This window comes from Diceros bicornis, chromosome 15 (assembly GCF_020826845.1).
Source record: "Diceros bicornis minor isolate mBicDic1 chromosome 15, mDicBic1.mat.cur, whole genome shotgun sequence".
NCBI lineage: Eukaryota > Metazoa > Chordata > Mammalia > Perissodactyla > Rhinocerotidae > Diceros > Diceros bicornis.
In genome coordinates, this window is record NC_080754.1 from 40,329,497 (window position 1) to 40,347,010 (window position 17,514).

Sequence of the window (17,514 nt, forward strand, 5' to 3'; positions counted from 1 at the left end):
CAAAAAGAGGGGGATTGGCATGGATGTTAGCTCAGGGCTGATCTTCCTCACAAAAAAAAAAAAAAAAAAGAAGTAGTCCAGAGTGAGTGGATAGAGTTGAGGTGGAATGGGATGAGAAGGAGGGAAGAAGTGCCGCAAGATCCTCGAGGAAGAAGGGAAAAGGCATTAGTGGAGCGTGCATTAGGTATCGGGCATTAATGCTGTATTCATTTGTGTGTTCCTTTGCTTATTTATCGATTCATACATCAGCATTTATTGAGCACCTGTTCTGTGCCAGGCATTGTCTTCAACATTGGGAAGACAAAGATGACCAAGATACACGTCCACATACTTATTATCATAGGGAGGTGCTAGGAACTAGCGTGTTAGAAAATGCTAACTGGTCAAACAAGTTGTCCTCTTGGTCCAGGGCTGCTTGGGTTTTGAGTTTGGAGAATTAGAGAAGGAAGGGACTTTGTAAATCATCTTCCAACCCTTTCATTTTACAGATAAGGAAACCACAGCTTGTTGACTCATTTTACTCTCCATAATGACCCCAAGATCACACGTCTAACTGATGGAAGGGAAAAACTGCTTGGCAAATTGAACTGCAGTGGTTTCCTAACCATATCTTTTGTGCATTGGTCAGACACAAAGCCTAAATGGAAATCCCATTTCTGCTCCTTTCCCTGGAGAAGTTATTCAGCCTCTTTCAGCCTCAGGTTTCACATTTATGAAACCCTATGTTGCAAGGTTTAGTGGAGGATTAAATGAGATATTGTTTGAGAAGCACTTGGTTTATGCCTGGCTTCTAGAAAGCTCTCAGTGACATTGTAGCAGTAGCAACAGTACCAGCAGTTCTTACTAACATTATTATTATGTAGCAGGGAGCATCAGTGCACCGACTCTGTCTGTGGTTAGTTCGTAGAATTATCAGAAGAGCTGTGGGTGGTTTCGGGGAATCCTAGTAATGTCACAGAATACATTTTTCTTCTTCCAAATCAGTGTGTTGAAGATGAGTCAAGGGTGTTAAAGTCTGGAAAACAGCATTTTTCTAGGCACGTCTTAAAACTTTATGTAATTTTACATAAAAAAATCTTTTGAACCCCATACATGTAAAAATCAAAGCATTATTTTACTTTTCTTTCCCTAGGACTTTTCTAAAAGAATTGGAAAAGTGCACTGAAAACCCTGAACTTCTGGCACGTTGCTTTCTCAAGAGAGTAAGTCTGTGCTCCCAATAACTCAAAATAATCATGTGATTAAAGTCAGCCCTTAATTTTCTGTGTAAGTGGCAAGGGCAATGGAAACACCAATGGTCTGAAAACTTATATCTGCCTTTTGAATGCAAAGCAGGAGTCCTTTGCGGTACTTCATCCAGGGTGAGATGAGTCCGGTTTGACTGAGCTCACACTGATAGGTGGGAGCAACTTACAAGCCTGGCTTCCTGCAAAGCCCAGTGAAATGGGAAGACTGGCTCCCCAGGCCCCCAGAAGCAAATGATCCTCCTCTGAATGGCTAAGCTAACTGTGTCAGGACAAGAATCACACAGCAAGCTTAAATTCTTCACTCAAGTTGTATTAACACTCTCAAGAGGAGAAGTACTGATGTTAAACTAAAAATCTCAGAAAATGTATTTTCTTCCATTTTATTTTTTACAGCACAGAGGATGGTTAGAAAATCTTAAATCTACAGCCTCTCATGTTTAGCACCAAGTTTCTAAATTTCCTGTCCTATACCACCATACCTCTGACTACTTCCCCTTCCCACCACGCAGACCTCTTCCTTCTCGCTGGTTCTCCACCCCTGCTTTGGGCAATAAATAGGCTGTTTGGGCCACTGGTGCTCCCTGGGATCTGGCACAGAGAAGTGTTGTACCTGACACCATTCCCCAGCAAGTGCGTTCTTCCCTGTAGGAGGATATGCAGATGATCCTGCTGCCCTCTACTTTCTAAATCTCTCCCCTTTCTTCTCTCTCTCCCAACTAGTCCTATTCATTCTTTTCCTTGTTTTTCTTTTTTGTGAGCCTGAGACAACAGATTAAACACTTAAAAATTTTTAAACAACCTAAATTATAGCTGATAAGTCTAAGAGCAGTACTTGTGATAAACTAAAAGCAGGTGAACAGAAATCTCCAGGTTTCAAGGTATTTGACATAATGGAGAAACAGAGCCTTCCACCCTCAGAACTCTTGACAGGCTTAGAAGGCCACTTCTGGGCCGACCCGGTGGTGTAATGGTTAAGTTCAGCACACTCCACTTCAGCGGCCCGGGTTCTCCGGTTCAGATCCCGGGCGCGGATCTACACCATTCATTAAGCTGTGCTGTGGAGGCCACCCACATACAAAATAGGGGAAAGATTGGCATGGATGTTAGCTCAGGGCCAATCTTCCTCAAGCAAAAAGAGGAAGGTTGGCAACAGATGTTAGCTCACCGCCAATCTGCCTCACCAAAAAAAAAAAAAAAAAAAAGAAGGCTGCTTCCATAGCCCTGTATCGCCCTTCCACCACAGCCTCATCATGGGTTTTTCATCCAGTGCCTGAATCAAGATGCACTAAAATGTATTTTGTATTCAATCTGATTAATTTCCTTTTGAATTACTTTTATAGCGTTATTAGTATTTTATACTCTTTTGCAGTTTTACTCTCATCAAACCACTGTGTGAAATCTAGTTTCAGAGTGTAGAAATATTTTCTAATTGCTTCTGTCATTACTGCAGAGACTTATTTAAATTGTTCAATGAGCAAAGGACCAAATTCCTGTGGGAGAAAATGGATATTATCAAATAAAAATTGTCCAAGTATGAGAAAATGGTCAGGGAATTGCTGACTAAACGTCTTTTCTTAGAAAGAATTCCTCTTCTAAGGTTTTACAAAGCTTTTTATAGTCCTCTACGTTGGGAAAACTTTAGAAATCATTAATCCAGACCACATACTCTGCATATAATCCTATAGGATTTATGATGTTGGAGACAAAATACAGGTAATAAATTCTTATCAAGAACAAAGTTATTACTCTGGGACAAACGGAGTAATTAAAAAATACAATTACCTAATCTTGGAGATTCCTTGAGGGAATTGGCCGCTGCTGTGCAAAAGCTTGTATTTGTTAGCTAATAAAGTGGGCCCATCACCCTTTATTTACTATAGCAGTTTTTACCTTTTCTCAATAACATTTACAGAGTTCTACTAATCATAGAAATGAATTTTGAAATATTGCTCTGGCCAAGTGTTTTAATCAGACTCGATAGCCTGTAGTGTCCAGGAAGATTCTGCCCCAGAGACTGAGCTCTATGTAGAATAATATTTGTCAGTAGTTTACTTTGAGTTCCATTTGCTCTGATATCTCACGCGGTATGATGGAAAGAGCCCTGGGATGGACTCAGGAAATGGAACTTAGAGTCAAGCCACTTGCTATCTGCGTGACCTCGAGTAAGTCACTTAAACCCCTGGAGTCTCACTTTCCTTCTCCATACAACACACTTGATAATATCAATATATAAAATTATTGTGGAAATCAAATAAAGTAATGCATGCAGAAAGGTTCTACAAAGTAAAAAGTGCTCTGACAATAGCTACTGTTTGTTAGGTACTCTGCGTGTATCAGGCATGTGTTGGGAGGTTTCTCTACATCATCTTGTTTAATCCCAAAACAACCATAGGAGTTGACTGCTGTTGTGAGCCCACTTAACAGATGAGAAAACTGAAGTATAGGCAGGTTAAGTAACTGACTCAGGCTGTTTAGTTTGTAATTGACAAAGCCAAGAACTGAAGCTGGACCATCCACCACCAGAGCCCATAGTCTTAATCCATAAGCAATCATGTCTCCCTGTGTGAATATGAGTTTTTGGTAGAAATTTTTTTAGCCTCCTGATTTACTCTATAAGGAGGTAAGGGGAATCAGGCATTTTCATATGCTTTCATATGTTGTGTTTTGGTACTAGAAGGCCTATAAAGGCCTCGAAGAGCAGACACAGGACCAAGGGGTGAAGTTTTCAGGATGCACGTTTCAGCTCAACATCCACCAAGATAACCAGGTCCCTCTCTGTTACTGGGAGAGTTTGGGGAAAGGTGGCTAACTACTGAGGATGTTTTACTGGGTGGGAGGCTAGATCTCCAAAGTCTCCTCCAGCTTCCGAGAATCTTCTGGTGGTGAGTGTTGCAGAAACCTTAAATTCTTTTCGGAGCTAAAGGCCAATGTCTTTGTGCTCTGACGGACCAAATGTGGGTGAGATGCCTTAATCAACTTGTAGTATTTTATAAGCGTGGCCTTCAGTCTGGCAGGAATGTTCCCCATATCGAGGCTACTATGCCATGGGAGCCACTGAGTTTAACAAACACACTTAGCACAGTGCTTGGCACCTCAGAGGTACTCAATAAATAGTTCTTGAGTGAATGAATAATGAATGTATTTTTGTTAGGCTCTGAGTTGTTATTCTAGTTCCTTAACTAACCTGAACAACATTTCTCAAGGGCCGTCTCCCTAAATGTGTGTGTGTGTGTGTGTGTGTGTGTGTATAGTTTTTTCCTGGAGAGAGTAGCAAAGAACAGAGTTGCTGTCGTTTTTGTAGTGAAGTGAAATGACCCCTTACCATCCATCAGGAGAGGGGAAGAGCTGCAGAAATGGAAATCAATCAGTACAGCAGTGGGTTTAAAAGTAGAATAGACATAGTTGAAGCTGTGAGGGAAAAAATAACCCATGTCCACATGAAGGACATCAAGAGTTGGCCTGAGTAGAAGGATAGGGACACAAATCTGCAAGGAAGTAGCCACATGGACTTCTTCCTCAGAGCCGCTTGGGCTCTGTGGCAAACACAGCTGCCACGGACCAGGTTTTCCTGATGGGGTGTATGAAGCTGGCAAGCTGACCCCCTAGACCAGAGGTATCTTTTCTACCTGAGATATTGGCAGATGTGTGCCCCACTCAAGGCCTTCGCTACAATGAGAATACAGGTCGCACAGCACCTGGAATCCCTCTTGATCTCCAGCTCTGAGATATCACGTCACTTTTCCTGTCTCAGAGTCTTGTGCTGCAGGTTGAAGGTGATGTCTGAGGCAGAGCTTGCTGCTTTGGGGGTTGCCGAATGACTTAGATCTGTGTTGTTTTGTCCAGACTGTCACATTTTCCTTCTGAGGTACATCTATCTTTTGGTTGTTTCTTAGGTTTTTTGGTAGAATTGGCACCAATGATGATCACAATAAGGAGAGAGTGGGGCGAGAGATGGGCGGGGCCATCGGCTACCAGCACTTTTTCTGTCAGTTCTTCACTCACTGCAGGACTATTTTGGGGAGATGTTGGTGTCCTGGATAAAGAGCAGAGAGGAAGAGTAAAGTTAAAAATCGATGCCTGTTCATGAATTTACTTATTTATTTCCCAGAGCCCTGTAGTTGCTCCTAAAGCACTCTGTTCATATCTCTGTTTAGTACTTATAGTTGTTTATAATGCTGTTTGCCTCCCCATCACACACTCATCCCAACATAAGGTTATTTATCATGCATCCCCAGTTCCTTAAACATTGGAAATACTCAGGTTTGTTGAATGAATGAATAAACTGTATTATCCTATCCATGTACTGAAAAAATGCTACCTGATTAATTTGTTCTAATTTTTTTCCCCACTCAGAAAGAAGATCTTCAAATATATTTCAAATATCATAAGAATCTGCCCCGAGCTAAGGCAATCTGGCAAGAATGTCAAGACTGCGCCTACTTTGGGGTAATGTTGAGATTACTGTGTTAGGAAACACAGATTGTTTTCCCTAGACAATGTTTATGTGCATCAACTTTTTAAAGAAATCAAAAGTATGAACAAGGCAGAGGAATTTGGCATTGGGATTTATGTTTATTAAAAGTCTCTCCTGGGGCCGGCCTAGTGGCACAGTGGTTAAGTTCACGTGCTGCCACTTTGGCGGCCCGGGGTTCGCAGGTTTGGATCCCAGGCGCAGACCTGTGCACTGCTTATCAAGCCACGCTGTGGCAGGCGTCCCACATATAAAGTGGAGGAAGATGGGCACGGATGTTAGCCCAGGGCCAATCTTCCTCAGCAAAAAGAGGAGTATTGGCAACAGATGTCAGCTCAGGTCTAATCTTCCTCACCAAAAAAAAAAAAAGTCTCTCCTATTTTGAAATTACACATTGGAAGTTTCAATGCTGCCCTGGGTCTCTTTGGGATTGGCCTGTGAGGAGCATCTGTAGCCTCATGAGAAAACCAGAGTCCTTTTCTAGAATGGATTTTAAAAATGGAATTAACTCTGAGCCAGCCCTGATGGCCTAGTGGTTAAAGTTGGGCACGCTCCGCTTTGGCAGCCAAGGTTCGGTTCCCAGGCGCAGAATCACACCACTTGTCTGTCAGTAGCCATGCTGTGGTGACGGTTCACATAGAAGAACTAGAAGGACCCACAACTAGAATATACAACTATGTACTGGGGCTTTGGAGAGGAGGGAAAAAAAGAGAGAGAGAGAGGAAGATTGGCAACAGATGTTAGCTCAGGGCGAATCTTTCCCAGCAAGGAAAAAAAATGGAATTAACTCAAAAAGGGCACACTTTAGGGCTCCCTGGAATGATATCAATAAGCTATCATGTACCCTCCAGATTCCAAATGACCTGAATAGACCCCACCCACCCCGTACTCAAAGACAGGTTGCCTCCTTTTCAGAAGGAGTTGAAATGCCTCGCTGTCCTCTAGCAGACTTCCTTTCTAAAAAAATAAATGGTCCGGGGCCGGCCCGGTGGCGCAAGTGGTTAAGTGCACGTGCTCCGCTGCGACGGCCCAGGGTTCGCCGGTTCAGATCCCGGGCGCGCACCGATGCACTGCTTGTCAAGCCATGCTGTGGCGGCGTCCCATATAAAGTGGAGGAAGATGGGCATGGATGTTAGCCCAGGGCCAATCTTCCTCAGGCAAAAAAAAAAGAGGATTGGCAGATATTAGCTCAGGGCCGACCTTCCTCACAAAAAATAAATAAATAAATAAATAAATGGTCCTGCTTCTCTGGTTGCCTATAAAAATACTAGCCAAACCATCCCCTTTCCCCTTCCTCTCATTTCACACACCATTGCTGAGGGACTGAACAACTCAGTACCGTTACAAAACTGGTCAATACAGCTGCCCCTCTTGTCCCCGAAGAGCCCATTTCATTTCTTGTATTTAAATGCTGCCACTTTTGTTTTGTGTGCATTGTTTGTTGTGCTATATGTTGTTTCTGTTTGGCTTTTAAAGGTCTGCCAGCGCCAACTGGATCACAATCTCCCTCTTTTCAAGTATCTTAAAGGACCAAGCCAGAGACTTATAAAATACCAGACACTGTTGAAGGTAAAGTCAGTGAGACAGTGCTCTCCTATGTTGAGGAGCCAGATGCCTGCCCTATGGTGCTCTCTTTCTTAGACATGTCGCGTTGTGACTTCGTCTTGCAAAGGTGAAGATGTGTATCTCCTTCGGGCTTTTTCTGTCCTCCAAGTCTAAAGAAGCCCTCCTCAATGAGGAGTAAGACCAAAGAGTCATAGAGTTGAAAGGGACCCAGGAGCCTGGCTAGTCCAACATGCAGCCCAAGGCATGAATCTCTAAGGAGCCTGGCTTAGGGGAGGAGAGGTCCTTGGGAGCAAAGGGAGAAAAGGAGGATGCCGCCACGCTGCTGGCAGCTGAGAGGGTGGGGAGGCAGCCGGAGCCTCTGCTTGCATTTAAGATATCTACAGGTAAGATATCATCTGCTCCGTTTTACAGATGAGGGAAGGAGCTTCAGCAAAGAGGTGTGGTTTTCCCCAAAGTCACTATTTTACAGGCATTAAAACAGTGGAAGGGAGAAGGCACAACTGGAGTCTTCTCTTCTTTTGCAACATCTACCTTCACCCTTAGGTTTAGGATCTTTTTCAAGAGCAGCACAACAGAATGAATTTTGCTCTGCTGAACCCCGGGGGTTCTTTCTCTCTCTGACACCAGCACACCTGCAGGAGAGCAGCCCAGACACCCCAGACAGAACGGGAGGCTCTGTCAAGGCTGCTTCCCGACGTGTGAGCTGATGGGAAGGTTTGGGCCACTCCTCCAAGTCGTGTTTTGAATTAACCTTTATGAGTAGCTCTTGCTCAGTGGCTACTCTTTCTTAATAAGTAAAGAGCCCCTGCTGTTTCCTAGGTACCTTCCCACGTGTATTTCTTATTTAATCCCCACAATCAGATGTGCCAGGAAGGCTCTGGAGTGTGAGGAAACTGAGGCTCGGGGAGGTTAAGCTCATTGCCCAACATTCTGCCCTCAGAAGAAGTTACCCCTTTGAGCTTTGCCTCAGCAGTCCCAGCCTCGGCTGGACTGGGTCTGCTGCTACCAGTTGTGGGATTACTGGGCCTCTTAGGCCTTGGTTTTCTCATATGTAAAATGAGGATAATTGAACCTCGTCCATGGGATTGCTGTAGGAGCACGTGAGTAATGCACAGAGAGTTCGCTCAGTGCTGACCTCCGGGAAGCTTCCTGTGACATGTAGCCGTTGTTTTATACATGGAGACGTCACACCAGTGTGGGAATGAGGATGATGACCCACGGCTTCCCTCCATGAGTGGTATCTGTGAGCATATTTGGATACAGTGTTCACTTAGGGCCTCATATTCCTCTAACTGCCCCATCTTTACTGTCATGAAGTCCTACCACTGGGCCCCATGAGCCGGGAGCAGGACCTAAGCAGGGTCTTCACAACCTCAGCCTGAGTGCATCACGTACTGAAGGGCTCGAGTTTTCCCATATGAGTGATGGTGATACAATAGCTGAGTTCTGTACCATACTCAGAGGGCTGTAGGGCGTAGTGATTAGAAACTCAGACTCAAGATGTAGACATCCTGAGTGTGGATCCGGGCTCTGACGCTTCCAGACGCCGTGAACCCAGGCAAGTTACTTAACTTCTCTCTGCCTCAAGTTTGTCACCTGTAAAATGAAGGTAGTAATAATACTTTCCTGGTATGCTTTTTAGGAGCATTAAATGAGGTAATACATTTTAAAAATACTTAGAAGATTTTGTTAGCTTCATCTCACTGAGGAAACAAGAGACAGAATCACTATAAAATATTCCTTGGGGTCGGTGCGAAACCGTGGGAGACTACTCAAGGCAGACCAGTTTTTCCCATAGCTGAGCCTGCTGCCTGCCCAGAAAAACAAGTTCAAACCATTGGCACGCCTGTGAAGAGAAGACAAACTTTGTAGTGTTCTCCACCTTGAGAATTGGAGCTCCTTCTGCAATGCCTACCATCAGCGTCTTTGAGAAAGCATGGATGTTGGACGGGTTGCCTCATGGCTTAGAAAGGATCGTGGGATCCTGGTGTGGGAAAGCTTTTCTAAGTATAAAAAAAGGGAGGGGCCCGCCCCGTGGCATAGCGGTTAAGTTTGCACGCTCTGCTTCGGCGGCCCAGGGTTCGCCGGTTTGGATCCTGGGCACGGACCTATGCACTGCTCATCAAGCCATGCTGAGGCAGCATCCCACATAGAGCAGCTAGAAGGATATACAACTATCTACTGGGGCTTTGGGGAGGAAAAAAAGGAAAAAAAGGAGGAAGATTGGCAACAAATGTTAGCTCAGGGCCACTATTCCTCAAAAAAAAAGAAAGGGAAAAGACTGATAGACTATACCATTAGAAACAGACACATGAAAAATTGGGAAAATATTTTATTAGCAAGATATGTCACAAATGGTCAGCATTCTTAATGAGCTCATAGAAATTAATAATAAAAAACAAAAACAAGATGATATCTATAAAATGCTTAATATCTTTTCTGGGATGTTATGAAAATTGTCATGACAGTTTTTTGAGTATATTAATGTCTAATGAGTCATGGCAAGTTAATTAAACAATATTAGTATATTATTTATCAGCATACATAAGAAATAGTAGCATTTAGGGACAACAGGAACTCACTTTTATTGAGCTCATGAGTTCTGTTAAACAGGGTAAGTGATGGATGGAAATTATCAAATTTAATGTAGACAATTTTTCTTGCATGTATTTTGTTTAATTAAGATATGGTTTATAAAATGGTGTGTTATTTGTTTACTGTAAGTTTTGCTTATTGCAGGAAGAATGTTCTAGAACAGGTGGTCATGCTGGTTTCCTGTGTGATCCAACTCATGTCACAGGAGCAACGTTCGCTTTTCTTTTTTAAAAAAAATTAGGCTACTATTAAAAAAAGGAATTAATAAGGAGAGGTTGGTAAAAGGGTATAAACTTTCAGCTGTAAGATAAATACAGTCTGAGGATCTAATATACAGCATGTGACTATAATTGGTAACACTGTATTGTATAATTGAAGTTTGTTAAGAGAGTAAAACTTAAATGTTCCCCCCCACATACCAAAAAAGATAAATATGTGAGATGATGGATTTGTTAATTAACTAGATTGGGGGACTCCTTTCAGAAGGCGTACGTACATCAACTCATGTGCACTTTACATGTACACTTTGAATATCTTACAATTTTATATGTCACTTATACCTCAATAAAGCAGAAATTTAAAAAAAGAAATTAATAATAAAAAGATGACCAAGGGACATAAAGAATTTTATAAAATAATAAATGCTAATAGAAAACATTTTTTTGAAAGTTCTACCTCACTAGTTATCTGAGAAATTCAAATTAAAACAACAGTGAGGTAGGATCGCTCTGTTGATTCAATTTGCAAAACCTTTTGATAAGTGGTAATACTCCAGGTAGGCTAAGGGCTGTTGAGACAAGGAATGGCTGGCGGGAACACAGTCCTTCTCTAAAGAACTTGGAAATATGCTTTAAAACTCTCAACACTGACAATTCCACTCCTAGGAATTTATCCTTAGGAGAAATGCACAAAGATGATGATGAGGAGGAGGAGGAGGATGATTATAGCAAAAAATTGTTGAACCTAAATGTTCAACAATAGGGGAGATTAATCAATTATGATTAATCTATAGGATGCAACAGTCTTCTACAATCAAAAGCCATGTTTGAAAAAGATACAATGTCATGAGAAAATAGATGTTCATGATATGTTGTTGAGTGAGAGAAAGCAGGCTACAAAATAATGTGTCCAATATGATTTTATGTTTGTGGAAAGAATTCTGTGCTGAATATATCATTCAATCTTTCCCTCTTACCCATGACAAATAGACAAATTTACATATAGTTTAGTGTTGGCTGGAGATTGTTTGTATAGTAGTTTTATTTCTCATTCTACTTTGTGATTTTCAATAAGGCTTTTGGGTTAATGCAGGGTCTGCTGGATTTTGAGTCCCCTAAGGATTTGGAGATACACCCAGGTGACCTAGAAGGAGGTTCAGCTAAGGTACTGGATGTTAAATATTGTTTTATATAACTAACTGTTAATGGTGTTTGTCTATGGCTGGGAGGATTTATGGCGATTTTTTTTTTTCCTTATGATCTTTTTTGTTTAAATTTTCTAAAATTGTATGTATCCTATAATTCATAGTCAGGAAAAAAAACAAAAAATTGAAGGCACTTTTGAAGTGGGAATTTGTAGCAGGGTAAGTGATAATATATTTTCTTCCTTCCTCATAAAAGTGTCTTAACAGGAATACAAAATTGAGTGAATGTGTAAAATGGATACATAAAAAACTGGAGGTAAATATGATAAAATCTCTACTATGGTTTTTCCTGCATGGTAGGATTGTGAATGATTTATATTTCCTTCTTCGTACTTCTTAGTATGTTTAATTTGTACACATTATTGCCTTGTTTCCTTCGATGTGTGTGTGTGTGTGTGTGTGTGTGTGTGAATTCTAAGAGAGACAGCCAAGGTTCCCTTGGAGGAAATGGTGACTATACCAGATTAGGAAGAAATTTGTGGTTTAGCACCTTTTCAATTTCCTATGGAATATTCTGGTTTTAACAAAGAAAACATAAGGCATGTGTCTCAAGGAGCAGTCATTTGCATGCCCTCTCTGCTCGGAATGAGTGGTGGGGACCCCTTGCAATTAGAAGCTCAAGGCACAGGTGATAATTTTATAGCCTGGAGCAAAGATCTAGCCTGAATTACAGGGGTTGAATAATGTTTGTAAGGATTTTTCTGAGCCCTACATTACACAGGGTAAAACTAGCAGCCTGCTGTGTTTCTGGGAGGAGAGTTAGTGAGAAGAAGAGGAGCAGTTGAGTCTCTAAAAGGAAATTGAGTTTAAGTGTTGGGAAAGAGGAAGCTGTCTGGTATAAAAATTTTTAACCCTTTATTGATGACGTTACAGTAAACTCAGGTGAGAGTCTGTTGTCTTTCACCAGAACCCAGAGCGTATTTATTATGAGTGAGAAGGTAAGAATCCATGGCACATTGTTTAGTGGAGGCAGCGTCCTCTGCTCCATTCATCAGCCCTGTCACTCTGTCTCTGATCCAAAGATGCTGATCCCCAGAGCTTTGGCCGAGATTAAGAAAATACACCAGCCTTTGCTTCCATCATGCAGTAGAGGGCAAAGAGAGGTGGGGCTGTATGGAGGCAGCAAAGAGCTATCTGTTCTTTGTTGTGTGTGTTTTAAAAAAAAGGGAAGAAACCAAAATCTTTTTGTTTGTATTTTCCAGATAACAGATAAATATGCTATGTAGGTAGCAGGGGAATAAAATACCAAAATCCTAAGCAAAAGGCTTTCAAGCTGAAACAATCACCCCTGTCATGTCCTAACTATCACAGTGGTAACAACTGGAACATTGGTTTCTTGAATGAGCAGTTATTGCTTTTCCACTCAATGCTGAGTCTTTATGTTTGGGAGATGTAGACCATGGTGGCTTAGCTCTTTGTCATCTGTAGTGGTGATGGAATGTGGGGAGTGCCCAGGGAGGAGAGGAGGGAGGAAGGGCAGAGCTGGGGGAGCTTCACTGTGGCAAATGCAAGCCTTATGGTGTTTACACGTAAATCATCAGTAAACCTCCACATGGCAGCCCATTCTTTGCCTGTATAGGAGTTTACAAATATCCTCCTCTGCGATGGTTTTAAGTATAATTTTACCCAAAGGAATCAGACTTTCACATTAAATATAGGAATGTGATACTTAGATTGTACTTCTCCATAGAATCCATACAATCTGCCAGGAGATAGGGATGTGAAAGAGAGAGCAGCCTATTTAAAGGGGCTGGGTTTTTTTTTATGCTTTAATAAAAAGTTCAATATGTTTCTTATATAGCAGGAGTATAATGTCCATGATTTTATCAACCTCATTCTTCATTAGTACAATATACAGAAGGTGTGGCTGTGATTTTGTTTGTGTATATATCATATCCTTAAACCAGCAAATATCTTTAGCCACCATTATCTGAGAGCAGGGAAACAGATCAATGTACCCACCTTCTCAAACACTTCGTGCTGGCTGGATCCATGGCTCCTTATCTCTGTCCTGTTTTCCTTCTTTGCTTGGTAGATGGTTTACCTTTTGATTTCCAACAAGGCATTTGGTTTCCACAGAATGGGTCAAGGAAGACCAAGGATTCAGCATTCTTAGCCGAACTGCAACAAGCTTTGGCCATGATGGAGGATTTGATCAAGTCCTGTGAGTTGGCTGTGGACCTGGCAGCAATCACTGGATGTCCGGTATGTTCCATAGCAAGTGTTGGAACATTTCACACAAAACGCAGGTGCAATATTACAAAGGTGGGAGATGCTTTGGCAAAGTTAGAGAGATGATCTATGGTAAAAGAACTTGACTCGGGGGAAAGTAGTGTGAATCAGTCAGCAAACTCATGCTACGAGATTCCAGGCAGCCCCTCAGCATTTTCAGGAATCTTGGGTTGTATTCCTCAGGGTCCTAAATGTTGAGACTGACCCACACTCTAGAAAAACCAGGAACTCAGGGGCAGGGGAAAGTGCTGAAAGACTAATTTATTTTCTGACTTGTGGCAGTATTAAAATATTAAAAAAATTTCCTTCTTGACTCAGATTTTCTTTGTGAAAATTACTTTGAAAATGGGTTCTAAGTAAAAGTCTAACCCCATTTTACATCACAGATCCCAGAAAAGGCCCAACAAGCATATATTGTACGTCCCTTATTCCAAATGGTTGAAGGAAAATACCAACAGAGGTAGTGCTGGGGAGTTGAGCCATCTCACCTCTAGCGTCGGGGTTAATCCTGAGCAGGCTAGTCCCAGCCATTCCAAGCCAACCATCCTCTATAACTGTATGATCTCCTGGGGCCTGGGACATAATTAATATTCAGCTGGTTTTCACTGTGAAGTACTCTAGATTTTGACTCAGGTGTATTAGTTTATTAACAAATTAGTTATTAAAAAATTAGTTATTAACAAATTATTAACAAATTTATTAACAAATTTATTAACAAATTACCACAAGCTTGGTGGCTTGGAACAGCACAAATTTATTATCTCATGGTTCCATGGGGCAGAAGTACAACACAGTCTCACCTGGCTAAAATCATGGTGTCTGCCTTCGTTTTTGGAGGCTCTAGGAGAGAATCTGTTCCTTGCCTTTTCCAGCTTAAAAAGACCACTCACATTCCTTAGCTCATAGCCTCTGCCTACATCTTCTAAGCCAGCAACAGTGGGTTGAACTCTTCTCGCATTGACCAGATCACTCTGACCTTCTTTTCTGCTTCTTTTCCACTTGTAAGGACTCTTGTGATTACAGTGGACCCACCTAGATAATCCATGATAATCTCATCTCAAAGTCAGCTGATTAACAACGTTAATTCCATCTGCAACCTTAATTCCCATTTGTCATGTAACCTGACATATTCTCAGATTCCAGGGAATGACATGTGGACCTCTTAGGGAGGCTATTATTCTGCCTACCACACAGGGATCAAGCATTCTGAGAATTACACTTCAAACAGATACTTTCTTTCTCTTTTTTTCCTTCTCATTTTTACCTGGTTTTAACAACTGTTTATTGAGGTCTGAGCAGATGAAATGACCATTCTTTTCTTTCCTTGTCATAAATCAAACCATACAAATTAATTAGGGGCAAAAAAACTGTGATCCTTTTATGTCCTCCCCTCCTGGTATTTCTCTGGCCAGCACCTTGGAAACAGCCCTACTGGGTTTGCCGTGATCCTGGCAGTGAGCGATGCTGTTACTATCCCCTGGGGCCCCCGGGGTGCTCTCTGCTTACTACTGATGCATGATTTAAGAAGGTATTCATGAAGCACAGGGTGTGTGTGAGAGGAGATCGTTTTCTTAGTAATAATTTTTTTCCTTCTTCAGCTAAGGAAAGTCAAGGGAACAATTTGTTTAATCATTTTGGGGTATCTTTGTATCTTTGACCCCATGTCAGCTACCCCTGTTAGATATCCATTTCCCTGAATCAAATGAACATCTTGAATCAATGAATGTTTCAGGGCAGGAACCTCCCAGCTATTATTCTGAGTGTAGGTAACATAGAAGGAGGAAGTTATGAGAAAAGAATGATTAAAACGTGGGTAAATAGCAATCCACTCTAATTTCATTCCAAGCCAGTTTATGTGCAAATAGATGAACCAGTTTATAAAATTTTAGAGATTTTACACCAAATGCAAAAAACTTTTTTTCCCCCTTGCATTTTCAGAATTGCACTTTGACATACACTTTATGGTTTCTTTTTTGCTAAGATTTTAACTTGCTTTACATCTCGTACATTGGCTAATTTATCCTGACAGCTTTGTATAATCCTATTGACTTATGAAGGAGCAGGCATTGGAATTTTCAACTTTCTGATTCAGCGACAGATCCATGGAAGGAAGAGTTAACTCGCCCAAGATCACATGGACGTCAGCTTGACTATTTCTTGATCTCCTAACTCCCTATCCAGGTGCCGTCCTCTCGACACATTTTTCATCTGATTCTCTTTAGAGTTTACTAACAACTCCACTACTACTAACTCAGATCTAATGATTCTGAGATTCTTTGCCTCAGCTTTTTTGTAGAACTTTATCACAGGGTGTTTACAATCATATGCTGGATGGATGGATGAATCCAGAACTTAACCTCTTAGTTTCTCTACTTGACATCCAGTATTAACTTGGTTTTGTAAAGAAAAGACATTGAACTTGAGTGGATGAATTCATAATTAAAACAATTAGAAAAAATTCCCTTCTGATATTTACATTTTTCTCCTTGTTGCATACACTCAATTCTTGGTTTAATTTCATCACAGAAGCTTAAAAAATTATTTTTAAAAGAAAGTTTGTTTTGTGGAACACTGAGATGTAATTGTCGTCCCTCTATGTCCACACACACAAGAAAGGTTTCCCCTCTAAAATAAAGATAGATAAAATAGAGATGCATTTAGAGTTCTTTTAAATCTTGACTTGCTAGGAACAAGTTCCAAAGTTGAATAGTAAAGTTTGAATGAAACATTTATATTTCCTGGAACAAATTTGCATAATTAAATAAAAGAGGTATTTTTATTGTGGGCTAGGGCCAGGTGTTTTATTTCTACTTTAGCTCCCACTTTTCTTACCATAGTGTTGGCTGCAGAGGTAAGGCTGAGTAAATAATCTTAATGACTCAATGGAATTGCCTTGTACATCTCCCCACACTCACAACACCTATGTCAAAGGGTGGTTGTGAGGAATAAACGAGGATTAAATCATAATTAAGGCACCTTGCACAGTGCCTGGCACCTGGTAGATGCTGAATAAAGGGCCTGAGGAGTGACTTATTTGGGTTCTTGATCAGGCTGGAAAGGAAGGAACCCCTTTGCTTCTGGCGACTGTAATCATGGGCTCCTCTGTCTCGCAGCTTCTGCTTTTCATTTCTGGACAAGGTTTTGTGCTAATTCCTTTATCCAAATGTTTCCTGCTTCTTTGTGCAAGAAGTATACAGCTCTGTCACATTCGCTGTCCCTGTCAGGAAAGAAAACCTGAGCACCCAAAAGGGGTCTCTTTCTGGAGGCTGGCTCCACTAGATTCTCTCTCAGCCAGATTCTTCATTTGGCCGATGTGGTCACATTTGAAATTCTCGTATCAGACCTCTTACCTACAAAATGTCCACACATGAAACTGGTAGCATTTACTGGTTTATTTGTGCCGTCATTTCCCGTATGGAGGAGGCCATCTGACTTTCCACTTGCTTATTTGTTTGGGTAGCCCCTGTTCTGTCTCTGAGCTCACATCCGTCAGATTCTTCAACACACCAGAGTGAGGGCCACACTATTAATGTCACTGGTGGAAAAACTGGTTGGGGGTTTATTCATTTCCTGGAGCTACCATAGCAAAGTACCACAGACTGGATGGCTTAAAACCACAGAAATTTATTCTTTCACAGTTCTGGAGGCTAGAAGTTCAAAATCAAGCTGTTTTCAGAGCTTGAGCAGGCCCATGCTCCCTCTGAAGGTTCTAGGAAAGAATTCTTCCCTACCTCTCTCCTGTCTTCCAGTAGTTGCTGGCGATGCTTAGCTTACAGCTGCATCTCTCCAATTTCTGCCTTTATCTTCACATAACTGTCTTCTCTATGTGTGTGGCTCTGTTTTCTCTTCTTATAAGGACACCAGTCATTGGATTAGGGCCCACTCTAATCCAGTGTAACCTCATTTTAATGAATTACATCTGCAAAGACCCTATTTCCAAACAAGGTCACATTCTGAGGTTCCAGGTGGACGTGAGTATT

At 41.5% G+C, this 17,514-nt stretch overlaps 1 protein-coding gene across 8 annotated transcripts in view; it reads left to right on the forward strand.

Annotated features, from left to right (window-relative positions):
* Positions 1 to 17,514, forward strand: part of MCF2L2 (MCF.2 cell line derived transforming sequence-like 2) — a 230,930-nt gene that overhangs the window by 188,033 nt on the left and 25,383 nt on the right. For all 8 annotated transcript variants that reach the window (XM_058556251.1, XM_058556257.1, XM_058556258.1 and 5 more), the window contains 5 exons: positions 1,133 to 1,202; positions 5,601 to 5,693; positions 7,195 to 7,287; positions 11,191 to 11,262; positions 13,382 to 13,507. In XM_058556251.1, coding sequence (XP_058412234.1) covers positions 1,133 to 1,202; positions 5,601 to 5,693; positions 7,195 to 7,287; positions 11,191 to 11,262; positions 13,382 to 13,507 — 454 coding nt within the window. The remainder of the gene's footprint in view (positions 1 to 1,132; positions 1,203 to 5,600; positions 5,694 to 7,194; positions 7,288 to 11,190; positions 11,263 to 13,381; positions 13,508 to 17,514) is intronic.